The sequence below is a fragment of the Sceloporus undulatus genome, chromosome 6 (assembly GCF_019175285.1).
Source record: "Sceloporus undulatus isolate JIND9_A2432 ecotype Alabama chromosome 6, SceUnd_v1.1, whole genome shotgun sequence".
Classification (NCBI taxonomy): Eukaryota; Metazoa; Chordata; class Lepidosauria; order Squamata; family Phrynosomatidae; genus Sceloporus; species Sceloporus undulatus.
Window position 1 is genome coordinate 28,317,958 of NC_056527.1, and position 27,717 is coordinate 28,345,674.

The following is a 27,717-nucleotide window of genomic DNA, read 5'->3' on the forward strand; positions in this document are numbered from 1 at the left end:
GACTTGGAAAGGCAGTCCTGAGGAAACTAGATAACATCTTCAAGTGTAAAGATATATTATTAAAAACAAAAGTCATAATCATGTATGCCACAGTATTTCCGATTTCCAAGTGTGATTGTGAAAGCTAGACATAAAGAAATCTGATAGGAAGAAAATTGGTTCATTTGAAATATGGTGCTGGAGGAAAATTCTTAAGATACCATAGGCTGCCAAAGAGACAAATAAATGGTCCTTGAGCAAATCAAGTCTAAACTCTCACTAGAAGCCAAAATAATGAAACTAAGACGATTCTACTTTGGACATATCATTAGGTGACATGACTCAATGGAAAAGAGGAATAGAAGGCAGTAGGATGAGGAAACCATGGCCTTAAACTTAGAATCATAGAATTGGAAGAGACCACAAGGGCCATTCAGTACAAACCCCGTGCAGGAATACACAAAGCATCCCTGACAGGTGGCCCTCCAGCTTGGAAGACTTGAGCAAGGCTGTTGATGTCTGGGGCTCTTGGAGGTTTCTCATTTATAGGGTCACCATAAGTCAAAATCAGCTTGACAGCCGATAGCAAAATATCTCAGGGCAGTTAACAAATGCTAGAAACACCAATTGATTAAAACAGCAGGTTTTAGAATAAAAACAGATAATTCAACCAAAGTAGCATCAAATCCTTAGAATGCTAAAACCAAGTAATAAAACTAAACAAACAAACAAAACACCAACGCTAATGATAAAAATGGAAATCAAGAATGAATGCCTACAAAGGGGTTTGTTATATTTTTAAAGCAGGGAAACCTGTTGTACTTCAACTCCCATTAAAACTTACGCTTGGGTAAGCTGAGCAGTTCATCAACATGTGGAAGGCTGCAAATTTTTCCAGTTCCTTCTCTATCAAGACTATACCTTTACAACAACAACAACCATACCTTTATTTCAGCCAACAGGCCATTAGGCAACACAATATATATAAAACATAGTGTGCACTGTGACTAACCCATTACTAACTTGTGCATGTTCGAGGCAGCCATAAATTGAAGCCGACTTGACAGCAAATAACAAAACAACAGAGTGTTAAATTTCTTGCAGGAAAACCAACAAAGAATCTTATGGTATCTTAGACTTAACTCATATATTTAGCCATTAGCTTTCATTGACTTGTTGTTGTTGTTGTTGCTGTAGAAGAACCTAATCACAGGTTTTTCTTGGCAATATTTGTTCAGAGGGGGCTTACCTTTGCTTTTCTGTGGGGCTGAGATAATGTGACTTGCTCAAGGCCACTCAGTGGGTTTCCATGGCCAATCGGGGATTTGAACCCTGGTCTCCAGAGTTGTAGTCCGATGTTCACCACACTGGCTCTCATGGACTGTAGTCCACTTTTAAAGAATTCATAAAATTTCTGATGAAGTAGACTATATCTGAGGTAGACTATACAGTTCACAAAAACCTTAGTCTTTGGCCAGTTTGACATTTGGCAATTTCAGCTAAAGTTAGATCGGTTGAAACAAATAAGACTGCCTAAGTATTAATTTACCATTCAACAGTGGGTTTAATGGCCCCCCCTATAGCCGCGACTAACAATTGGGTTTAGGCCATATTAAATGTGCTAGTCTTTAATGTACCACAAGAGACTGTATGTTTTTTAATGTAAATAATTTTGTTGTGATGAATTTGTAGTCCATCTTGAGTAGCTTTTTAAAAAACACAGTAACTCTGTATTTAGAGAATATACTTAATTTTAATCTGGTTTTGGTAGTTATCAGTCATTTTCAATACTGTTTTGCTGTTCATCTCTAAATGTGCATACTGTACTTATTATTTTGTTTCATATTCTAAAAATTGCAGTGTGCTTAGTCGTACTACAAGCAGTCTCATTGGTGGATCTCAGATTAACTAAAATAATTAAAATATTGCCCAAAATCTAAAGTTTGTGGTTGAACTGGGATTTTCAGCCTCTCCTTTCCCCCACTGCACCCCTCTCTGGTGTTGAAAGGCTGCTCTCAACAGTTTTCCAGAATTCTTGAGCAGGTTTTTAGGAGATACAGTTTACATGGGAAGGTAGGAGGGAGAAGGATTGCTCTCATGGAAGATGCATCTGCAAGTGCAATGACCACACTGTATACTGTTTTCCGCATCATTGGGAACTTTTCATAGGTAATATAAACACAACAGAACTGCCTACTTCTAATTTCAAATCTCAGATGATTGATAGCTCCCTGTGAATCTGATAAAATACTTTAATACTTAGATTGCATTGACTCATTGTTAACTTAAAATGAATCATCTTGTTAACCGCAGTCATAGCTATTCTAAACAACATGCTGCCATATTTGCATGAAGTACATTCTCTGTAAAAGGAGAGCAGTGTATAAAGACAAGGGGCAGAGTTTATTCTGTGTTTTAAAAATAAGTAGAAACAATGCAAATGAGTTTAATTAAACTAAGAGCAGTGAACTAATTCTCTGAATTTTTCTGTTGCAAATTACTATATAGCATTGTTGTTGTGTGCTTCCAAGTCATTTTTGACTTATGGCTACCCTAAGGTAAACTTTTGATAGGGTTTTCTTGGCAAGGTTCTTCAAGGGGGGGTTACCATTTCTATCCTCTGAGGCTGAGTGTAACTTGCCCAAGGTCACCCAGTGAGTTTTTATACTCAAGCGGAGAATCGAACACGGATCTCCAGAGTTGTAGTCCACCACTCAAACCACTACACTGTACCATGCTGGTTTTCAATATGAAGCATTATTGGACAGATTTTTTTTATGTTCCATTGTGGACTTATTAGCAAAAATAATAATGGTTATTCATATAAGAAAAATGCCAGTCAGCTGATAATCTGATATGTATTTCATCACTTGTTTTTCCCTAACAAAATAATCTATAGTTTGAAAATTTAAACTCTGTTGAAAGCTGGCTTAGTACTTGCTAATGACCATTGTCAAATTCATGGCTGTATTTAAAAGTGCCTGAAAATTTTACTGAAAGAGCAGAACAGAATCCCCCCCCCCCCACCATTCCCTTCTCCTTTTGTTTGTGTCTTTTTAGATTGTAAGCCTGAGGGCAGGGAACCATCTATTATCCCCTCTGTTGTAAGCCGCCTGGATTCCCAGTGATTGGGCGGCATATAAATAAATCCTATTATTATTATTATTATTATTATTATTATTATTAGAACAGTCTATAATTGAGTTTGATGCTTAGCAATAGTTGTGTAGTCCTGTCAGTGATTAGAAAAACATATAATTGGTACTTCTGGTGTTTCATTTGAAACTGAATGCTGAATGAGGAGTGAAAAATAGATCACAATGCATGGGACAACTTTAACTTTATAAATCTAAAATGTGGCGTGTTTTGTTAAATATTCAATGTTTTTTTGTAAAGGTCTCTTCTGATTTCCTTTGCTCTTTGCCCTCAATTTGGATATCCACAACTCACCACAACATGTCATGACATTTAAATAAATTCTGGCATCCATTTATTTAATGGAGATTTAAAAATAAAATAGAGATATATTTGGGACTATTGACATCTAAATTTGTTGCAGAGGCGAGACTGGCTGGTTTAGGTGGTGGATTTGATTTTTATTCATGTATGTTTAATTGTTGTTTTGACTTGGCTTTTAAAATACCTTATTTGAAATTTGATTTTATTTTGTTTTTACCCATTAGCTTCAGTGCCAGTTGTTTTAAATTTGGTCCTCTTGGCCACAAAGATATGCCTAATGGGCAGAATAAAATAAATAAAAATGTTAGTGTGAAGATATTAAAAACATGAATTGGAAGAATGGCATAAAGTATTTAAAGTATTAAAACTGTGAAACAAACCACATTAGATACAAAAGAATTGTAATCATATTCATTACTTTTAAAATAGTTATCTAAAATATTGCAATATTAAAGTTGGAATGCTTGTTACTCCTGACCATTTGCTTTGCATCAGAGGTGGACCAAACGTGGTCCAAAGGCTGTGTGCAGCCCCCCCCCCCCCGGATCCACTTCACGTTCAAATGGAAAACGGCACCCTAGAAGCCTCTCCCTTAGGCTTGTTGAAGGCAAAACAAAACAAAAAGCCATAACTTTTTAGAGGAAATTGTACTATCTACTACAAAATAATGTATGAAAAAGAATTATACCTAGAACAGTATTGCTGTCAAGCAGCTGGTTCTGGTCCCTAAATGATAAAATAAGTAATGGGATCTAAGATTGAGTTGACATTTTACTGCTATCAGCCTCTATCTCTGTATTACTTAAAATGCAAAACAAAAATAAAACAGGACTGGTGATACTGTCATTTTTATTGAAAGCATGAAAATCTCTTGAAGTGAATCTCTGCTTACCTGACACTGCATCCCACTGAACTCAGATAAATTTCATTTGAGTAGACATGTATAGGACTGTACTGTTGGGGTGGGTCTGATACTTTCATGAAGTATATGTGTGCTGGATGGCCCTTGTGGTCTCTTCCAACTCTACGATTCTATGATTCTATCCAAACTAATAATCTACATCTTATTGTTAAAATCTTTAAAATGTGGATTTGTTCTATAACATTTCTGTGATTTGTAGCTACTTTCAAAATCAACTTTGTAAAATGAATTTGGAAAGTGGTGCTCTCTGCTGAGTTAACATAGAAAACATAACATAATAAAAGAAAATTGATCTGGTCTGTGTGAATGGTGGTTTTGAAAGATTGCCACTAATAATATAACATGATCTTAGCAGTTTATATTTTACTAGGTTGAGCATTTTTACGGAGTTGTTTAAAATTTTTGTCCCTTGGGGAAAAATTGTGTAGTGAAAATGGTAGGAAATGCCATGAGCAGCAGAAAACTATGTTGCATGACAGTATCTAGAATTCTACTATTGCTATCTCCTCCATAAATCCACATTCATTCTTAGATCTTCTCAGTGCATTAGGGTTACTTTTGTTTATTTGCTGTTGGGAGTCTTCTTACACTATACTAATAAGTAACTAGAAAGCAGATAACACACCACATGCATTGTTGCATGGGCTCACATCCATGACATTTGAAATTTCAACAGATTTGAGTCATCAAGTTGATGCTGAGAACTCATTCCATAGAGAGGGGATATGTGAAGGAGATTACCCAATAGGAGAATTCATAGTACTGGTAAGTAAAATCAAGCCATGTGGCTGTCCTGCTAAGTTATAAACACAATCTTTTTGCATATGGAATATCTCCCCTGTTGTGAAGCATTCATGGCTTTGAACTTTGAGAAACAACATTCTTTATCATTCTTCTGACTGAAAGTGTTCAAAATAGTAAACCTGTTCCCCCCACCCTCCCTTGAGGCACTTTTTCATTTGTCTTCAAGAGTGTTTTGGAGTGGCTTTATGTGACAAAACACACACCAGAGATACTTACAGAAAATCTAGTTAATTATTTTTCTTTCCAGTTTGTGGGAGTAAAATTATACAGTGATAACTTGTTTGGAAGAAAGTCAAGTAACGTAACTTTGCTGCTGCTGCTGTGTGCTTTCAATTCATTTCTGATTTATGGCAACCCTAAGTTGAACCTATCATGGGGTTTTCTTGGCAAGATTTGTTCAGAGATTTGCCACTGCCTTCCCCTGAGGTTGAGAAAGTGTGACTTGCTCAAGGTCACCCAATGGGTTTCATACCCAAGTGGGGAAACAAACTCTGGTCTCCAGAGTTGCAGTCCAACACTCAAACCACTGTAACTTTAGCTGCTGCTGAAGAAAAGCACTGGGAGATTAAAGTGCCAACTTTGCCATGAATAAGAGAACTTTAAACTTTGCTGCAGAAAATGACGGACACAAAATTGTATTTTAAATTCTGGCCTTTGTTCTGTGTTTATCTGGATGAAATAAAAAGAAGCCATAATACATACTTCAGTTACAGTGCAGCTACTGAGCGCTCTTAGGGTTGAAAGAAATCTGAAGAACTGGGGCTTTGTTTTGGGCTCTCCTACAGACTGCCAGTATAGGAAGATGAAATTGTTCAAGAACTTAGTACCTTGATTTTCTCCTTTGTAAAACAGGAATACTCCTCTAGTTCTATAGCAACATGAAATAGTCACTGAGAACGTACAGTGCTAGCTGATAGTCAAACATAGCATTAGCCATCTTAGAAGAAGTATTTGATTTCTTGCTTTTGTTTCTACGTGATTTGCCTTTGCTGAACTATGTGAGATCATTTTATTAGTTCCCCATAGTGTAGTTCCATGTGGTTTTTAGTTGTTCTTGTTGTTTTTATTAGTTAGAACTAAAATTCTGGGTAGTCTCTCCTGGGGGAAAGTGTCTTAAGAACAGAATGACAGCAGGTGGACCTTCCAAATACAAGCCTATTTTCTTCCTGTGATTAAAGACATTACTTCTAACAGCATAAAATTCACTGTGTGTTCACAGAACTGTGCTAAAGAATAATGATTTAAGATCAAGACAAGAATTAACTACCCATCTCACCAATCAGTGGCCTTCCCCAGGAGCTCTGGATGTTAATGCTGTTGCCTTGGATACGCTACTTTATCGAAAACAAAATAAACAATGGGATGAGTAAGTTGAAATGTTTATGCAGTGCTCCTAAGATCCCAGAAATCTCACTTTCCCCCCTGCATCTTGTCATATGGAATATTATGTGTTAAGGGCTTGGGGGAAAACTTGAAGATGAGTAAAACATTAAAGCATTTTGGAAGTACTTATACTAAATATTTACTAGCATCCTTATCTTAAAATACATACACAACTACAATGCACAGCACTGTATACAATTTGTGCAAAGTGTTCTACATCCTCCATCTGCAAAACCTTTTCGTATATTTCTAGTGAATCTTAAAATAATCCTACAAGATAGGTCTTACTATCCATTTTACTTGATACTTGAACTGTTAAATTCAGGTTATATCAAAAACATGTGAAGGTAAAACAGAATGAAAATCAGATATCTAGTAAAGCAGTAAGAATATTTTTGCATATATCTATACACAGAATACATTATTAGGCAAAGAGGTTTTTATGGGATTTTCAGCAAAGCCCAGTTAATATACATGGGTGTCTGAGTATACATTTGAGGCTTTTGTAGGGTATAGCAATGAACCATGGTTTGGGACTTGAGCTGTGGGATACCTTGCTTCCTTAGTTCTCATCTATTAATTCTGCTCTCCCAGCCTGCTATTATGGCTTTATGTCTGACTGCTCCCAACATAGTTAAGATCATGCAGAACTTTAGTGTTCTTTAATGAAGATTTCTCATACTCTTAATAAATGCTGGCATTAGCCAGATGTACATTGCTGAATAAATGTAGAGAGGGTGAAGTGTCCTACACAAGACAATCTTGATACCATGGCCCGGTATGGTCTTCACTAGCCTTCGTCAGATTAAATTTGCATTATTTTTCATTTTAGAAAGGAACTGCCTGTATTGCTTCCAGTTTGGCAAGATACTGCTGAGAACAATTTTACAAAGGGACCTAGTATTCTGCATTATACTTACGTTTACATATGACAATCTGAGCTGTAATTTGGAATTTTGGAATGAGAGGCATTCATATAAAGGAATCTTCAGCTGTCAATGGAAATACTTTAAAATAGTTTCAGCAAGGGTGAATTTATATAGTACCACACTCCTGAATCAAAATACATTTAACGGTAAAGTCACTTTGGTGAATGTACCTTTCCACAGGAAACAGCATTGCTTCTGAATTGCAAATGCATATTCCTATGATCTCACTATCTGCACTTAGTTATGTGAGTTTTTACTGTGAATCTGTTTATTATCAAGATGAATGTTTGATCTGTAACTTTACAGGATGAGTAAGGATCTTAGTGATTTAGAGAAATATCTGTTCTTTATTGGTCTTAGATTAATGTTTGCAACTGATAAAGGCACTTACCGTAATATCATTTGCATGAGCTATTTGGAGAGCAACACACATACTTATTCAGAAACTGCCATTCAAACCACTACTGCCTACCACTGTTTTGCCAGATGATGCCATGTTTGTGTCTCTCTGTGTGTGCGTGTACACTCTCTCTCAGTCTCCCTATAGTGCTGATTTTTATGGCTTGCAAAACCCAAACTGGAAACAGGTATCAACAATCATAAAATTGTGATTCCTTACAGAATATATTTATGTTCCTTCACCTCCATTCTTTCTTGACAGATTTTCAGATATCTCTCTTGTTAGGCAGTTCTCCCAGTTATTCTTTTATTCAAGATTTCTCACCCCCCCCCACTTTCTCTCCCTCTCTCTTAGCAGTATATTTTCAGGAATAACATTTGAATTGGTAATCTTGTTCTTATGTGGGTGTAGTTGAGGTTGGAGCCATGTGGACACTTTAATATGTAGAGCCACTGTCAAAATACTGGCAAAGTAAGGGATACTATGCTGCAGCAAGATCTGAGATGACTTGGGGCTTTCTCTTTCAAGGATGACCTTGATGGAAAGAAGAGGAATGGTTTGACAGGCAAGGAGACAGTAGAAAACAAGGAAAGGAACTGTCCAGAGATCTGCACTGGCATAGCTGTATGCATACCAACACTCTGCTTGGGGTGCCAAGATGGAGAAGGAGAAAAGAAACCAGATTCTAGTCAGAGGCTTACTATTAGTGCATCTGTAAGAATTATATGAGGGTGATAAAGAAGTGAGAAGCTGAAGGTTACAGGACTGAATGTTGAGGGCTGTTGGCAAAAGGATAAAGTACTGAGAAAACTGTTAAAACCAGTTTAGTAAAATGTAGTGTGCATAGGAAAAACTTAGAATTGTTTTACATTAACCTCTAATAACCTGTGAAATTATGAATGACTTGGGATCAACTATTTGATTGGTTTTTTAATCCTATATTTAGATTGTGTACTCTACACCTATTTATTGTTTATTTCTGACTATGAACAATACAAATCTGCTAAATTTAAACTCTTTGAGGGAGGGAATTATTCTGAAGTACAGCGCTGTGTAAATTTACAGTGCTTCATAAATAAAGGTTAATTAATAATAATAATGAAGTTTTTTTTATTATTCTTGTATAGCTTGGGTATTCAGAATTATTGGGGAAGTACCTTAAGGCACTGACTTTCTATACCATAAACCTTATTCAGTAACTTTAGCTTCTGACTAGAATATGCAGGAGTGTAAGCAGTTGTTCCCACTTGTTCTTGGAGACCTTTAGACTTTTCTTCTAAGAGACAATACTGGCAAACTGCAAATACATCTTCCAGCTAGAAACTCTTTTTAAAGAGATTTTATTGTAAAGTTTTTGCGTCTCTCTTTTGTGCTACTGTAGAATCACATACTTCTCAGAATCCAGTGTAAGCTTGTCGATGTTCTTGAATATTTCACAAATATATTAGTTTTTGTTTAGTTTTGTATGCCTTCGGTAACACCACAAGTTCCTTAATTTCTGCAGGGTATAATGACATTCAAATATGAACCTGAAAAACCTCAGAAGTTCTCACCAGTAACATACGCTCATTTGTTGTTAGAATTTACACGCTGAGCTACAAACATTTAGGACAGTTTGCAAATAAATATTAGAAATGTGATAAAAAAATATTAGAAATGCAGTAGGTCTTAAACAGCTAGCCTATCAAAACAGCATTAACACAATATATAATGAAGAACTAAACAGAACAGAAAGTTTAAAGCATGGCAAAATTTGAAAAAAGGTTATTATTCAGGCACCAGAAAGACATCAGAAATGGAGCTACTACTGAAAGGCCCTTTCCCTGTCACTAGCTGAATTTCAGATGGTAGGAGAATCCAGAAATGGGCCTTTTAGCTTGGTTGTCAGGCACATGGGAAAAAATGCAAGTCCTAAAACTTGAATATGAGTGGGGTACAATTGCTTAACTCTTTCCCTGTGTCCCAAGCATAACACCCTCTGAGATTGTATCCTTGAGTCTTAATTGTGACATTTTACCAGCATATCTTCTAAGTAATAGAACGTTTGTATTCACACCTGTTGTTCCTGTGTGCAGTTTTCTTAAACTTCATATACTGGATCCAAAAACTACTCCCTGGAATATTTCTGATTAAATCTAGATTTAGTCCTTTATATCCAGCTTTATATTTATTGTGTGATACATTTGTTTGAGAAAGTTATCTTTATAAAATAGGGGAAACAACAACTGATATAATAATAACTTGTATCATGTGGCAGTTGGAAGGTAATTAAGGAAACTGGTCGTCATTGATTTTGCAGAAAGAATTTCCACAGTCCAGACCAGCTCTCAGCTGATGTAAGCTTATCGCAAACTTCTCTGGATCCAAGCCATTCACAAGATGAAGATGGAAAGCAGGATGGACTAAATTCACTTAGTGAAGGTAAAGTAGCCAGCATAAAAATTGTTTGATATTTACTGCTTCATAATAATTAGTTTCTGGATATGCATAAGGCTGTACAGTTGTGCTGCCTCAAACTTGAAACCTGTAGTAATTCTAAATCTCCCAACATGAATAGTAAAGAGGTTGCCAGTACCATCTAGCATTATAGATTTCTCAGCCAGTGCTTTATGCGGTACTGTTATGCCCAAGTTTGTAAGGGCAACCTGTTTAACCTGAGAGCGTGTAATGAAAATTTCTCTTTGTGTGGACTTATTCAGAGCAGGGCTGACACAGACCGTGAGACACCAAATTTGGTTTTAAACACTATGCATGTAACATTTATTAAATCACAAAAGTAATGCAAACATTGATTATCAAGAGCTCTTTCATTCACTCACACATTCATACAATACTCACACACACTTTCCTTCCGCCAAACATTGATCAGTTGTTCTCGAAGGCTGGGGATGACACTGTAGCCGTGCGGTTGATGCCAACAAAATGGGGATGAAAGCCGAGGGTCTTTATACTTTTCTTCTCTCTGGCTTTTGGTTGTTGAAGTCTTGCAGTATCGCAGCCCATTACTCAACTTCTTCTTTTCAGGAGGAGACAGGCTGTTCAGTCCATGCTGTTCAAAAGCAGGTCATTCTGTTCGAAGTAGTCCATTGTCCTGTCAGTTCCTCTTCATTGCGACTCAGGAGAAAAAGCACTTTCCCAGTCATAGTTCAACACACCTGAACAGCACCCAGCTTCAGCTTCCACATTCCTCAGCCTTTCCTTGTCTCAGTTGCCAAATCCCTCCTTCACATCAATGCTCTGCGCGGCACCATCTTGTTTGGTTCTTTAGCTTGTTTTAAAACTCCATTCCTTGGTTCTTTGGTTCTTCAGTTCTAGGTTTAAGTCAGAACTCACTCATTCGTCTTACAGTACAGTGTCTGTTCTCAAGTATTTTCAGGTTTTAACTGAGCTGGTTGACTTTCTTATTTGCTGTTGACACTAGTGGCATCATGTGGCATAGATTTACTTTATGTATTCACATCCTGTTTTTCAAAGGTTTTCCCAGGGTGTCCTGATCTCCTACATAATAAGGCTGTCCCTATAGATTCCCTTATTCAATAATGTTCATATGATTGACAACTGGGAACACTCTGTATAGTATTATAGTGCTTCCTTCAAGTAAGCTGCTTGGAAATGTGTAGCCTTGATCCTGGGAGTCACATGGGGCTCTCTAGCATCCTTATGTCTAGTGGCTATAATGTAAAAGCTCAAAGCAATGTGTTGATGTTGAACTGATACAGTGCCAGATCTACACTAGGTTTTGAAACTCCTCCATCTAACGGCCACATATGAAAATGCAGGACACTATATATATCTTCAACTGCCTGTTGATGGCAATCCCATGAATTGTATAGGTTTTTATTAGGCAAGGATTAGGTGGTTTTGCCAGTTCCTTCCTCTGAAAGGTACCCTACAGCTCCAGGTATTCATTGGCAGTCTCCCACCCAAGTCTTGACTTACTCTAAATTTAATCAATGTGCCATTGTTGTCATGCATAGCATTTCTAAATTCTCGTTTTCCAAGGGATTAAAAACAATATGTTGTCTTTTGCTTCCTAGCAATTTCAGTTTTAGCAGTGATGATTAGATAACATCTACATACATCTGAATTGTGCTGCACCTTCCTGCCATTTTATAGTATACCAGAAACTATTGTTTGTTGTAAGGGAGAGGTTTTTCCCCTTCCCCAGAACTTCTGGCTGCTGACAGAAATTATTATACCTTCATATTCTATGAAATTAATAGATGTAAAGACCTATGTAGTCCAACATCTTGTCTTATTCCTTATCTTTTTTCTAAACTAAAAATCCCCATATATGACATTTCCTTATATGAAACCCATCATAATCCTCCTTGACTATTTCTTTTCTTCTTTAGTTCTATAATATCCTTTCTGAAATACAATGAATTGGAACCATACACTGCATTCTAAGTTGGATGTAGTTCCTCAGGTCCTGGAAGCTTGAATTCATTTAGATTAACAAGGTATCCCTGTACTAACTCTTTACTGATTCTGTGCTGCATTTCCCCTATGCTGCCCATCTTTCTTCTCTCCAGCGTGATGCCCCTTTGTGGTCTCTGACTCACACATAAAGAGATTATCTGAGCCTGTGTAGACCATCTTTGAAACTTGTAGAGCTAAATCTCTTCAGATGAAGGCTTATTCCCCTTCCATGCCATACATGCTCAGTATGGTTCCTGCTCAAACCCCTCAGTTTTCTTTTGTGTCCCATCATGGCCACTGCATAGGACCCTTCACTGCATTACCTATTTTTCTGCAGCATTGTTTCTCAATTTCCCCCGTTTTATGGCATCTATGGTATTCTTCAAGAGGTATGTCTCCTGTGGTAAAAACCCCCAGATGGATGGCCATTCTAAGTGCTTCCTTTGCTTGGTGGAAGCCCAGAATATGGATAAGTGCTTCCACTGTAAAGTATTTTATCACCAGCCCTGTGAGAATAGGGTTTAACATCTTACAGTCCTCCTTTGGGAGTCTTCTATCAATACTACCAATCTTGCCATCCAAAAACAGGCCTCTTTTAACAGCCTCTACAGGCCTTGCCTCAAATGATTTAGTATAATCAGCTCCATCTTCCATCATACCAATGGATCGTGTTGGTACTGATAAAACTCTGCTCTCTTGTCAAGGAGTTTTGATCAACTTTTGATACAACCAGGCCCCACATAAGGCCTTTGGTGCCATACGGATCTGACCAGGCTCCATCTAGAGTCTCTAAGAAGAGCAAGTAACTTTCAGATGATTTTTGTGGGTTTTTCAGGCTTTGTGGCCATGTTCTGGAAAAATTTATTCCTGACATTTTGCCTGCATCTGTGGCTACATGGAGAAAGAACATTAAGGTTCTTCTAGGATTGTTGGCTTGGGCAATGGTAACAACCTCTTTCCCCCAGCTTTGAAAGTGATCCCTTCAGACCTCTCCTGTCTGTTTCCTCGGACTGGGGTTCATTGGTCCCTACTCTGAAGGACATCTCTGTAGAATCTATTCCTAGTTTTTTTCGTTCTCCATTCTAAAATTCAAGAAAACTGTATTGACGGATGAATACATCCTTAGCTAGGGAACCCAGATGGGAACCCTATCTATCAAGGGGTCTTGGTCTTCTCAAGAGAAGAGGCATCACATCAATTTTCTTGAATTACTTATGGTGTTCAGAGCCATTGACTCTCTCATCACAAAATGTAAGGTCACAACAGACAACACAATGGTCTTTTATTTAAACAAGTAGGGAGACAACAACTCACAGACATTACTTGATTTCACTATCAATTTCTGGGACTGGTGCATTCTGAGGGACAGATTCAGTATTGCAGTTTACTATCTCATCATCCTACCAGACTATGAGTTCTCATTCCACAAGAATGTCACCACTTAATCTTCATTCTTAGCTGGTGTGCTCATTCAAACTGTTATACATGAGTATGGTATGCTCAAACATTCATCCTGAGGGTTAGTGCTATGGCTTCCACCAAAAAACTACTCACCTGTGCACTGTTCTTATGCGAGGCTGTGTGTGAATTCAGATATCCACTTGAAGACTCACAGGTAAGCTGCCTGTTCTTACTTACTTTGTACTAATTCCTCTCCTTCTAATCTGTATGTGTCAACAATGTATAATAAGGTGTTTGTACATTCTTTCATGTTTATTCTACAGTGTCCAAAACATTAATGTATGGCTTGAGTTTGCAAATTGAAGGAATAAGCTCTGTAACACAAAGCAACTACTGCATCTACTGAAGATGGTGGAGAAACCTACTCCCCAGTTCTTCAGCTGAGTTACTGCTGAACTAGTCACTGATGAAAGCAAGGGTAAACATATTCCTACACATCAGCATCAATCACAGTGGCTTGAGATAGGAGTAGCTCAGCTAAAGGGTCAGGATGTGAGAAGAACCAGGTGATGTTACTGTTTAATGCCCATTTACTTGACACACTTGATGGACCTATTATTAGGATTAAATTCTGCTATAATTTAATGTTTTTTTAAATAGGAAAAGAAGATACTCCTTCGTTACTTGGCCTCTGTGGCTCTTTAACTTCAGTAGCAAGCTACAAATCTCTAACAAGTTTGAAATCAAGTGAATATCTTGCAAGCCCCACGACAGAGATGACAAGTCCTGGACTAACTCCTTCTTGAGCAGATCTGTGCAGAGAAGACCATTTGTTTTTGAACTCAGTTGGCATGCCTGGGTTTATCAATTGTCAAGGCTCATAGAAAGTCAACCTGCTTTAACAAGAATGCTACCTGTCTTTTTCTTCTTCTTTTTTTTACAATTGTCTTGAAAAAGGACATTCTTAGGTATGCATTTGTTGACTACTTAACAATATCTAGTCTCTTGTTGAATGTACAGTTAAGGTTAAGAATCCCCATATGCAAAGGCAGAAGGGATTAAGTTCTGGAATTTGTCTTTTGTGCAAGACTCATTGATATCCAAAGTACTTTACTGTACTTTTTTAGATAGGCTAATCTTGTCAAGGATAACTTGAAAATGGGTAGGTAAGTAAACAAATTTTTGAATTTATTGTAAAAAGCCAAATATTGTACTATTATGATGAATTCAAAATTAACTACTTAGAATGGTCATATTTTCCATTATACTGTAGAGCACAGTTTTAATTTGTTCAGGTTTCTGAATTATTGTCTACTTTCATCAGCATCGTACACGTATTCAGCATTTTGATGCATAAGCTCTATGCAGGCATTTTCATGAACTGGTGGCAGGGATATGAGTGAACATATAAGCCTAGCCTTCAAAGGTCATTGTGCTCTCAACAGCTTCACAGACCTTCATGTTGTAAGTGTGAAGTTGTACTGTATATAGGACTCTGAAATTGTATTACATAGTTATCTGATAAGGCCAGGTTGTGTCACTGAAGCTCTGTAACTGTGTTCAACTGAATGCAGTTATGGGGTTCTATACAGACCTGCACTGGGCTATAGTGAACTAACTTGCAGTTTTCAAAAGGGAGAAATTCAGAGATGGCTTCCATATTACTGAGCTCAAGGTAGAGCTTAATTTAAAGGTTTGAGTTGTTTCCTGAGAAAAGACATTCGATATATATAGGTTCTTGTATGAGAAGTACATATCTCTGAATAGAAAACATTACAATGGCCTTTTGTGTATACGTTTTTGTTAAAACATTTTGCGGTTTTTTTGTTCAGACCTATTTGTTCTATTTGCTTTGTAGGGAAAAAAATCATGTGCAATTAGTCAGGTTACAGTAAGCTATTTTACAAGTTCTGCAGTTTAATTTTTGAAGTGCAATCATCTCAGACTACTAGCTTCCTAGCATTACTGTAAATGGTTATTTGTAGTAACCACTGGTAAGTTTGTGTAGAAGCGTTGATACACACAGGGACTCTTGAACAGATGACTCTGAGGAAATACTTTATTGTGCCAAAGAAGTTTTATACTTTGTTTACTAGTGTGCAGCAACATGTGGGAATCTAAAAATACACCTACCTTTCAGATTGGTCAGTTTAATCACATATCATTTTTCCATGCGGAGATGTGCCTCTTGTAAGACATGTTATAAAATTTGATTTGGATGAGCAAGAAACAAACCATGTTGATAAATTTACCATTATATATATATATGCTGCATTGAATTTTGAAACAAGACAGCACTCTTGCTCTGCCAGAATGTATAAGCTGGCTGCCTGATATAAGTAATTTAATAGTAAATAAGTAAAAAAATAAAAACATTAAAAAACATGAAATAAAACTAATTTGTGCAGCTAGGTTTCCAGAAGTGTATACAGGAACATTAGCAGGCTCATGTGAAAACTTTCTTGGGCCAAAATGATTGCTTTATTATTGATGGGTTGGCAAAGCTGGGATGAAAGTCTTTTGGAGAACATTTGTAAACTCTAAAATGTGTGTGCGTGTGTGTGTGTGTGTGTGAAACCAGGTGATTGGATACTTGTGCATGAAAAAGTTTGCTGTCATTTTGAAATCTGGCTAAACTTTGAGAATTCAAAAGGCAAATTGTGCAAATTTATTGCCCTGCTATATCAAATATTGCATGTGCATTAAAACATTTTGTAACATTACTGCTGTAGTTGTACTTTTTACTGATGGCAAGTACATTACCTGTTTGCATTTATTAAACCAAGAGGCACTCAAGTGTTTTGCATTAGATGTCTGCTAGAATAGTTGTATGGTTTCATACCAGCAGTAATTCAATGTTCAGGATAATTTGCTCTTTTAAAGAGTACTGTAGTTTCCTTCATCTTATCATTAGTCATTCTAAACTTTTTTCATCCATGTACAGGGAGATACATAGTTCTGTAGAGTTGCCTGTGGCCTGAAATTTTTATTCTAAACCAAGGCTAACAACTTGTGGCTTCTAGAGGTTGCTACTCCCATCAGTCCTAACCAGTATGAGCAATGCTGAGGGATTATGGGAGTTCAAATCCACCAATATTTAGAGAGCTACAAAATTTTCATCCTTAATTTAAACCTTAACAGTGAGAGAATCAATGGATGAAGAAAAAGAGAAGGAGACAAGGGATGAAGGTCAATAAATGTACACTTATTCCTCATCCTTAACTGAAACAAAGTGGCTACATTTGAATAGAGATGTTGATCAAGTAGCTCTCTAGCTGTTGGGTAGAAACTCCCATAAGCATGTTACAAGTCTGACCTGACCAGGTCTGTTTATAGTCCACCATCTAGACGGCCATATGCCATCCCTGAGCTATAATTTAAAGGGGGGGGGTCCTCCCAACCTGGGGTGCCTACACCCCCAGGGATTGTGAAATGGAATTTCAGGGGGTGTGAGAAAAAGTGGCTTGTGTCCTTGAGTGACAAGTCATCACTCATATGCACTGAGTTAAAAGCTTAATTTTTAAAGTACAGTTTGTTCACCCACAGTACTGTATGTAGTTCAATTTGTTGTTTAAGAATTAGAAATTAGATTTCTTCATCTTCAAATGTGATATTTTTGTTGGTGTTGTGGGCATTAAAAAATTCTTAGGGGCATGGGGCATAAAAGAAGGTTGGGAACCATCATTTTAAAGAGAAAAGGTGGTGAAATGTAAATAACATGGACAGGTAACTCTTCGATAACAGATATCCTTGCATTGGCTTTGCAGCTTCAAGTACTATAGTAGCAGAAAGGAAAGGGTAAGAATCATCCATCCACTTTTCTTCACTGCTGTAACCACTGAAAGTGGTTTACTGGCAGAAAAATTATTACTTGTTGGCTAAACTAGAAAACATAAGGACAGAATGACCGACATGTTCAGATTATAGTTCTGCTGGCTGTGATGTATCTACACATTGGAATTAAAGAGCTGCTATTAAAATAATGAGAAAACTGCTGCTAGGCAGAAATTAACCCAATCATACTGACACACTGCTATTGGCCTAATATGTAACAGCACTTGAGCTTCCTGTGGTACCTTAAAAGAGTATTTTATTATGCCATCAGCTTTTTGAGACAATGGCCCATTTCATTAGATGTAGTCGAAGGCTTTCACGGCCAGCGTCCATAGTTTTTTGTGGGTTTTTTGGGCTATGAGGCCATGTTCTAGAAGAGTATTCTTGATGTTTCACCAGCAGCTGTGGCTGGCATCTTTAGAGAATGCTGGCATGGAAGAGAGTGGGGTATATATATTGTTGGCTGAGAGGAAGACAAATTATCACCCAAAGGGAAGGTATTTTTACCATACATCAAAGGAGTCACAGACAGAATAGGAAAACTGGTGAGGAAACCCAACCTCATACTGTGCAGCTGCGGACAAGTCTACATAGGGATCACCAAACACAGTGTTCAAACATGAATCAAGAAACATGAAAGACACTGCAGACTGGGTCAGCCAGAAAAACCAGCAGTAGCAGAACACATTATAAACCATCCTGGGCATAAAATGCTGTTTGAAAACACTGAAATTCTGGTCCATGCCAACTATCAGGTCAGAATGCAAAGGGAAGCCATTGAAATCCACAAACACCTGGACAACTTCAACAGGAAAGAAATCCTTAAAGTAAAGTTTGGCTACCAGTCCTGAAAAACACCTAAATCAAGACACAGCAGATGTAAATGAAAACTACCCAGGGTGAGGGGGGTTTCCCAGCAGACAATGGGTCACTAATTAAATAGACACCCTGTAGACCTTGCCATTCAACAACAGAACAATACACAGATTAACATGTAAATGACTTCCTTTCAACCAACAGTGTACTGTATATACCCCAGGTCAGCATTCTCTGAAGATGCCAGCCATAGCTGCTGGTGAAACATCAGGAATAAACTCTTCTAGAACATGTCCTCATAGTAAAAACAAAACAAAAAACTACACAAAAAATATGGGATATTATCCACTAAATATCTAAATAAGGCTTTAATTTTTTCCCTTCGACAGTCTTAACATGACCACCCCTCTGTTATCCAATTTCCTTTTGGCTTTAGTAAACAGACAGATTCATCACAGATTTAAATGCAAATGGTTCTTCAATCTCAACTCACTTTTTTTAAAATAAAAACAGCAGTGCTTTATTACTGACACGGTCCTACCTTGATAAATATAAATATTCATATAATAATATAATATTCAAGTAACTTCTATATGTGGAAAAAATGTTACACATGTTCAACCATGGCTGTGCACATAGATTTATCAAGTGAGGTCAGAAGCTCCTTTGCCAAGAATCACCAAGCAGGCCCTAATAAAAGCACATGTACAGTTACAGGTAATGTATGTATTCGATATGGATATTTCTTTAAAGTAGAAGTGGATATGCTAAATGCAGCTGAGTTACACTGTTTCTATGTATAGTACAGTACGCCCACTCCATACATGGGCGCGCCATACGCGGCTTCCGGTTTACATGGAAGCCGTGCTGCAATACTCTCAATGGTGTGTGGCTATTAATAACACTGAATGGCTACAAAAAGGGAGATAAATTTTCCAGTTTTTCTCTAGTACTTTCTGTTCATTCTGCATACCTAAACACAGAACTTTTGGGGCTGCAGAAATGGGTGAAATCTTAACGCTTACAAGAACTGACTGAAAGTTGGATGATACGCACAGGACTTATGAGCTGTACTTTAAGATGCAATGCTTTTATGGACCAAGCTATGTCCCTCTAATCACCACTACCACTTTCAGTCTACAGAAACAGCATTAATGGTTCTTCATGTCTTTGTTTTTATTTAACTTACGAAAGAAAGATTTTCCATATTCATATGTACTGATCATTATAGCGCAGGCAGGTGCGATTTTGGTCAGCCTTGGAATAATACCTACAGAAAGACAAAATAAACCTGTCCAAGTACATCGTACTACAAGAAAACTGGTTCAAAGTGTGTAACTGATGTAAATTGATGAGTAGTAAGGAAGATTACACACACACACACACACACACACACACACACAGAGTCCACCCCCCATACCCAGGGGACCCATTCTGGACCACCACCACCCCCTGTGTATGGGAAAAAGAGTGTAGAAAATGGGGCATGTGCTTGCAGCGCCATGCGCAGTGCAGGTATGCACCCCATTATTTCTGCCGGGGATTGCCTTCTGTGTAAGCTCAAAGCCATGGAAGGCAAGCCCGCCTATGGGGAGGGCTGATTGTATATGTTTAAATTTTGGTGTGAATAATGTACTAAAGATGGATTTGTTATGGTTCCTAATCTGATAATGTACATTATAAATGGGGGGATGATTTGACTGCTGAGGTCACACTGCCACAAAACAAATTGAGATTCCTTAGTTATACAATCCTGACCAGCAAGAACGTATTCCCCAAAAGATTCAGTATCTAATTTATAGAACCCATCTGTATTCTTTAGGATTTTTACATGCTTTCAGTAACAGTTCATGAAGTGTTCTGCAGGCATACTCCCAAGTGAGTGTACACAGGATTACATTCTAGAGATCTGCATTCTCACAATTAAAATACTCTAAATAGGGATAATAGCAATCTCCTAACTTAGTTTATGGAAATAACAACATTCCTATTCCAATTGGAAGAGACTGCAATCGTAACTGGGATCAATGACAAACCTCAGTGGAGATTATGGACAAACTGATAGTCGATATAGGGGGCAGAGATAGCAAAGATGGTTGAGCAATTGGTGCACTGGCAGAGGTGAAATACAAATCCAGTTGGGTGAGTTAGGGGTGAAACAGACGGGCCAAATGAAGCAGCTTCTTGCTCCTTTGGAGGCAGGCCAAATATTTGACACTTGCCTCCAAACCGGTCAGAAGCCAGAACAAAAATAAACTGTGATAATCCAACTCCTGGCAGTGCTGGTCAGCCCCTGCCTCCATAACCCACTTCTGGACAGAGCGTACTCAAGTCGCTCTTTTGTGCCCATCTGTTCCGGGCCTTAGAAGACCATTGGTACCTAGCACGGTCCCGACAACGGGAGCCATGTAAAGAACAGAAGATATATGGTTCACAGTTGTGATACCAATCATGATAAGAAGGTGAGTATGAAAGATAAGAATGAAGAGGATTGTGCCAGTGGTGTGCTGTCTTTCATGTTAGGAGACAGATGTATAAGGCGAGTCCTCATGTACTGCAAGTCTTGATGCAAAAAAAGAACTAGCACAAGGATGTGGGATGCACACAATGATATGGAGACCTTTCTTGGATCAGAAAATATGAGAGATAGCAAGGTGATCTATAGAAGGAGGAAGGCAAACTGGTTGGAGAGGAACAGTCATAGTGCATAGATGGAGAATGATGCAAAAGTAAATCCAAGGTAAGCATTTCCTCAGTCTCTTGCAGAGAGAGATGCTGCAAGGTGGATATTGTCCATACTATGAGTTGTATTATACTATGAGTTTGTAGTAGTACTGAGCTTAATATGGTGATACTGTTCCTGGTCATCAATACTGAGACTGATAGAACAGTGGCATCAAATACATAAAAACAAAGACAGTATTGGGGCAGGATATATATTTGCAAAAGCTTCAGAATGAGGTAAGTGTAGGTTTAGTCTGTGTCTGACTTTATTTGTGGAATCTTTCCCCCCACCTTTTTAAAATAATAATAATAATAAATTTTATTTTTATACCGCTTTTCCAAAAGATCAAAGCGGTGTACACAAAATTTAAAATCAGTTACAAACACATTATAAAATAGATAAAACCAATAACACAATACAATATACAAATCTAAAACAATCATTCAAAAAGGCGAGCCAGGAAGTTGGTGGGATGAAAGTACACTAGTTCATTTTCCAGAGGGGAAGGCTTGACAGAAGAGGAAAGCTTTTAGCCTCTTTTTGAATGTTTCTAGAGGGGTGATCAGGAGGAGTTCCTCGGGAAGACTGTTCCAGATTTTTGGGGCTGCTACTGAGAAGGCCCTCTGGGATGTAGTAGTGTATTTAGATGATGGAATTTCTAGCAAGTTCTTCCCAGTTGTTCTGAGTGTGTGGGGGGGTCAGATTCATCAAATGGAGTAGCAGACTGAGTCCTAAATGCGGCATGTTTAGCACAATCTACCTTTCTGACCAGAGGCAAGTGAAGCAAGAAATAGTTCCCTTGCTACTGGCACAGCAGCAGTCAACAATAGTGGCTTACAGAGGGAGCTGAAGTCAAATCCATTGGTACCAAGGTGGCCGGTACTGAGATGAAGTCTGTTGGTACACAGAAGAACAGTCCAACATGGGTGTTGACCAAAACGGAAAGGCAGCCATAGATGATTTACAGACCTTATTCTTCCCAGAGATAGGCTTAGCCACTGATGTAGAGGAAGAATAGAGGGTCTTGTTAGAAGTCGCTTGCTACCTGGAAAGGTTCTGCTTCCCGGTACTGCAATTTAAGATGAGAAGCTCAGTTGTGTAGAGTTTGGGATGTGAAACTGCAGGCAGAGGGAACACTGCTATATGATATGCACTTCTCCAAGACAGAAAAAAAATTGGGAGTAACCACTGGACAGAAAAACCTTTGTTCCACAAAAAATACAAAGTTTGATGAGAGGAGTACAGGCCTTGAAAGGAGAAAGGGTGGGGCAGGCCAAAGCCTTTAGAAAAATAAGATTTTTTTTCTTATTAAGAACAGGAGAAAATGTAACTATAGAACAGAAGAGAAGATTATATGAAAAAAGGAATTGGAAAAAGTAGATACAGAAGAAATGAGAGAAGGAGATAGTACTGAGAAACAGTCTGGCAATGTTACTCTTGAGGCAAATGGTGAACTGAAAAGAAACTGGGGAGTCATAAGGAAGAGGGTGGTGTTCCCACCAAAAGCTACTCAGTTCTGGAACTTTCTGGTTATAACTCAGTATAGGCACAGAAACACTTTGTGTGAGGCACAGAGACCACATAAAACAAACTGCAGAAACCGTTGTACATTATGGGGCCAGTCATTCACCCTGCTTGTTGCCAAGGGATTCTCCACAGGCAACAGAGCAGACTGATGAAGCAGTTCTTGCACCTGATCTCTTACTAGTATCTTATCTTCATGTTTTATCTTGAACTCCAAACTTTCAAGAATTTTAAGAGAAAATAGTGAAGTGAAAGGAATTATTTAATGAAATTAAGAGACATGCTACCAGTTAGCAAGATAGGATGGAAAAAAACTGAGGCGGGGACACGGGTCAACAGGCAAACTGCCACTAACCATATAACTACTGCCTTTGATGCTGAAGTAAAGAATACAATCCATATGACAGTCTATTGTTTCTCTGTTCCATTCAGGGAATTAAGCAAGAGATACTACTGTACTGACAGAAATGGCTCATTGACCAATCTTTTTAAAAGACCCCACAAAGTCATGGATAGCAACTCAAAATAGTTATTATATCTCTATGGAATCACTTATTTACCAGTAAACAATCCAGTAAATCCATGTTCAGCAACAATTCTCTTCATTATTTCCCAAACTGATGAACTTTTCTGTGATGCTGAGTAAAAAATAAATGAATAAATATATAAATACCTAGTCAGTCAATTAAATTCCATTACATTTCTGTCTAGCTCTCTGTTGGTAAATTTTGCTACCAATGCCATGTCCCAACACAGTGTATTGATCTCACAAGTAGCACACAAAGGAACCACCTCAAGCAGATCTTAATCCCCAGGCAGGCATGTATGGAAAGAGGTATTCCCTCATGTATCAAGGTCCCGAACTGTTTAGCACTTTAAATGTCCATCACAAGCGCTTTGAATTCAGACCAGTAACATATTGTCTATCAGTATAGTTTTTAAAAGATTGTCATTACATGCTGCTTATATAAAATCAGTCAAATTTTGACTGAAGGGCCACATGTCCCAAGTTGTGTTTTGACATTTTATAGGTAATAACTACCTCTGAAATGACAGTAACTAATGTGCAATTGCTTCAGAAATAGCTAAATTATATATAGGTAGGTAGACATATTCTGTGACTTCCAAATAACATTTAATAGCAATTTTTGTTGAGCATATTGAGGTTGCCTATCTATGAAATTACAAAGATATGAATGATGACCAGATAGGAAGGTCACTCTTGAATATTGTACTAGATGGGATGTGGAACAAAAATACTTGGTGAATTATAAAGAACTTACAGTGTGAGATAAAATGCCAAAGTTCAGTCTGCTTGTGTGTTTTGACTACATCAAAAGGTAAAGTTAATGTCGCAGCAATCTAGAAGAAACAATTTTTTGAAATGTTATAATAGCCACATGCAAATAGCTAGAAACCAAATTTTCAGTATAGGAATAAAGCAAGGAGTTGGTATGCTCTCACTGGCAACAATAAAGTTACATTATCAACATCTAAGAACTAGTGCAGTGTAGTGGTTTCAGTGTTGGAGTCCAAGGTTCAAATCCTTGCTTGGCCATGGAAACCCACAGGGTGACCTTAGGTAAGTTGCACTCTCTCAGCTTAAGAGGAAGGCAATGACAAACCCACTATGAACAAACCTTGTCAGGAAAATCCCATGTTAAAGTCGCCATAAATCAGAAATGCTTTGAAGGCACACAACAACAACAATCAACAATAATCTCCTGTATCCTAGTTTCCACAATCTAGCAAATAGCCCATAAATATTCAAGTTCACATTACCATACTGACCTGTAAATAAGTCAGCCTGGGATTTTTTTTGGGGGGGGGGGTTGTCAATTTTTGGGCATACGTTTTTAGACATACATATATACGGTACTGTAGTTGTGATTCTTACAGAAACACCTGAATAGAGTTATAATATATTTACCAGGATTATTACATCCAATCCAAGGAAATTTTGTTACATATAAATCCCACTTAGAATTAAATGCTTAATGATATGTTTAGATTCTGTTAATTTAGAGTGGGAACTAAACAACATTAATTTTATCAAACTTCTTCATCTCTCAATATCTTGATTTTCCACTTAAGTAAATATATGTACAGAGTTATATTTATTAAATTAACTGTTAGCAACAAGAATTGAACTTACAGAACCAGCTGCTGCTCCTGATGAGAAGGTGATAAGGATAGTTGGCTCATGTATTCCTGATTTCTTGCACAATGCCCTCTTGAAATATTCATAGTTACACCAGTAGAGGGCTAAAGGTACACATTATATCAAATATAACAGTTAGAGAGAATCTCAGCTGTAACAGAACTAAGAGATACTCCATGTTTCTACAGTGATGTTTCCTCAAAGCAACATGTCATATTGAAGATACACTCAGTATGGAATATTTTTTTATGGTCAAATATTTAGAAATACCACCTGACCATGGTCAAATATTTCAGGAACCCCATATCTTTGTTAATTAGGGCATCAGTTAAAGAGGAAACCTAACAGTAAAGCAAACATTTTTCTATTTGCTGTAGTTGCAGGCATCGCTGAGCAGGAAGAGGACATGATCCCCACAGGACTTAGGACTGCTCATGAATCCATTTTGCCTACTGTATTGGTGCCACTGTAAAACACATGTAATGCTTCTGTTTCAGAACTAGCTGCAGGACACAGGTTTTAGAAAACACTGGCTGAAATCCAATTGCTAATCCTAACTATGGCAGTCCCACTGAATTGATGAATGGGAAGTCCTGTAAATCTAATTGATTCCACTCTATTAGGAATGGCAAATTAATTTGTATTTTAAAAGTTTTTTTTAAAGTTTCACTCGGTGTTTCAGTCATGGAGAAGAGGAAACCACCACACCACCCACCAACAGTCCCATAATGGTGATACACATGACATATTCCACACATACAAAACTGTCTTATGCTGGGTTTCTACGTTTATTTCTTCTAAATCCCTACTTGGTAAAATCTGCACCCAAAGAGAAGATGCAATAACCTATATATAAATAACAAACAGGCAATTCTAACTGGTTCAAAACATATCATACCTGAGAATGGCACATCTCTAAGCACAGTGGGTCCCCATCCTTTCCAGAGTGAAAGCCAGCCATTTTGGGCCACACTGGTCCTAATGCAAGCATATAGCTTTTTGTAACTCAACCGCCGAGACTGCATTGTGGTTCTAACCATTTCAACTGGACTTATTATAGTGGCTGAACATACTACAATTGACAGACAAAAAAACAACACGCTCAAATAGATTGCTTAACAGAACATTTTCCCAAAGCAGGATTTTTATGAACTGAGACATGATTTGCATTTTATATTTTTTCCACACTTGTTTTTCCAGTACAGTAAATTACTATAAAATACAAGAATTAACTTTATCATACAGACAGCTATTTAACCAAGAGCAACAGAGTTCTAATTCATCTTTCAGGTAATAAGTCCGGATATCAGAAGGTATCACTTGTAACACACATTTTAAACCTCTATACTAATCTTTAATGTGACTTTTTAAAAGAAAAAAATACTTTTATTCTTTTGTTGTATTCCTGATGCATATATGGTTTGTAAAAAAAAAAGGAATCTTTCATCTTCATGCCTTTCTTCCCACTGACAGTGATATAATGGTTTTTATAGTGCCAGGGAATCATCTGGATTGGCTGCTCTTCCCCATTTCAAAGGAAGATTTTTTAATCAATAAAGTTTGCCCAGAGCAACCCTTAGTATGTGAGAGCAACTTCTACAAACAAGTCTCAAGAAGCAGCCAAAAGAGAGGTAAAGGGGAAAAACACAATAATCTGGAATTTAACAATCCAATAGGGATCAACCAGAATGCTCAGAGAAGCAGGTAGGAGAAAAGCAAGTTAGCCAAACTACTGCTGCACTCAAAGAGGGATAGGACTTCACAGCTGTATCATGTTAAATTCCAATTAACCAATTAAAAAACCTGGTTTCACCAGTCACCTCTGTAGAAAAAATATTCATTGTTTTCTGTAATGGAACGGTATGAATGACAAAAGGAACTATAACAGAATGACCTGCTTGGAGCATCTTATCTTCCTATGATGGAATTCCCCCTTTTATTCATGTTTTATCCCAGGACTAGTTCCAATCAGTCCCAAAATAATTTGGAGCAACCAAAGAGGGTGTAAAGTTGTACTTTTGCCCTAGAATCTGCCTGTAATGTTCTGGGCCAAATCAGACTATGTACTAATATGGAACAACTTCAGGACTCTGAGAACTGGTGTAAGGACTGGTCCAGTGTTTCTTGATTTGAATGAGGGTAAGGCAATAAAGTCAGCCTAGTATAGTGGTTTGGGCACTGAACTAGAATTCTGGAGACCGGGTTCAAATCCCCGCTTGGCCATGAAAACCTACTGGGCAAGCCACACTCTCTCAGCCTCAGAGGAATGCAATGGCATATCTCTTCTGAACAAATCTTTTAAAGAAAATCCTGTAATAGATTTGCCATAGTGTTGCTATAATTTGAAAATGACTTGAAGACACACAACTGCAACAAGGTAACAGACATTATCATAACATTAGCCTGGTAAGAGAACTTCTGGGAATTCTGTCCCTCAAACAGGGGTTGCTTGCATTTTTGTTGGTGGCGTACAAGTGAGAGAGAGCATGTTACTTTGAGGAGTAAGCATCTGCCTAAGAAATGCTTCACAGGGCCATCTTGTTCACCAGATGACTGACATCTACCTGTCACAGTCAGAGGACCATGGCACCTCCCATTATTCAGTGGTTAGGGTGCAGGATGTAAGGTGGATGGCCCTACTTGAAGTGCTGCTGCTGGAGAGCTTAGTTTCTGAAGCTTTTTTATTGTGATCCATGGCAGGGAGACAGACACTTGCACAAGAAGCTCTGTTGACTTCAGAACCATTGTTAAAATACCCAAAAGGGTCACACCAGATGAAAATCTTATATGTTTAGATCTAAGGAGCAGGAAAACAATTACACTTCTCAAATCTGTAGCCCAAGGCAGGATACAAATTAAATAATAATAAAAAATGTAATTCTTGTTACAATTAAGGTGAATTATTCTATACATTCCCTTAAACCACATAAAAATAAAGCTTTACAGAAAACATGAGGT

At 37.7% G+C, this 27,717-nt stretch overlaps 2 protein-coding genes across 6 annotated transcripts in view; one reads left to right on the top strand and one right to left on the bottom strand.

Moving 5' to 3' along the window:
• Positions 1-16,422, top strand: part of RUNDC3B (RUN domain containing 3B) — a 41,025-nt gene extending 24,603 nt beyond the window's left edge. The window contains exons 9-11 of one of the 2 annotated variants that reach the window (XM_042472529.1): positions 6,384-6,530; positions 10,176-10,297; positions 14,360-16,422. In XM_042472529.1, the coding sequence (XP_042328463.1) occupies positions 6,384-6,530; positions 10,176-10,297; positions 14,360-14,505 (415 nt within the window). In that variant the 3' untranslated portion in view covers positions 14,506-16,422. The remainder of the gene's footprint in view (positions 1-6,383; positions 6,531-10,175; positions 10,298-14,359) is intronic. The other variant, XM_042472530.1, reaches the window with a different exon arrangement.
• SLC25A40 (solute carrier family 25 member 40) overlaps positions 1-27,717 on the bottom strand; it is a 47,032-nt gene that overhangs the window by 11,150 nt on the left and 8,165 nt on the right. For 2 of the 4 annotated variants that reach the window (XR_006104472.1, XM_042472532.1), the window contains exons 6-10: positions 25,658-25,831; positions 24,754-24,863; positions 23,882-23,960; positions 23,159-23,236; positions 19,539-19,619 (exon numbers count right to left, since the gene is read on the bottom strand). Coding sequence is in view for 3 of the 4 variants with exons in the window: in XM_042472532.1 (XP_042328466.1) it covers positions 19,539-19,619; positions 23,159-23,236; positions 23,882-23,960; positions 24,754-24,863; positions 25,658-25,831 (522 nt within the window). In the remaining variant the exon portion in view is untranslated. Of the gene's footprint in view, positions 1-18,917; positions 19,620-23,158; positions 23,237-23,881; positions 23,961-24,753; positions 24,864-25,657; positions 25,832-27,717 lie in introns of those variants that run through there. The other 2 variants (XM_042472533.1, XM_042472531.1) reach the window with 2 other exon arrangements.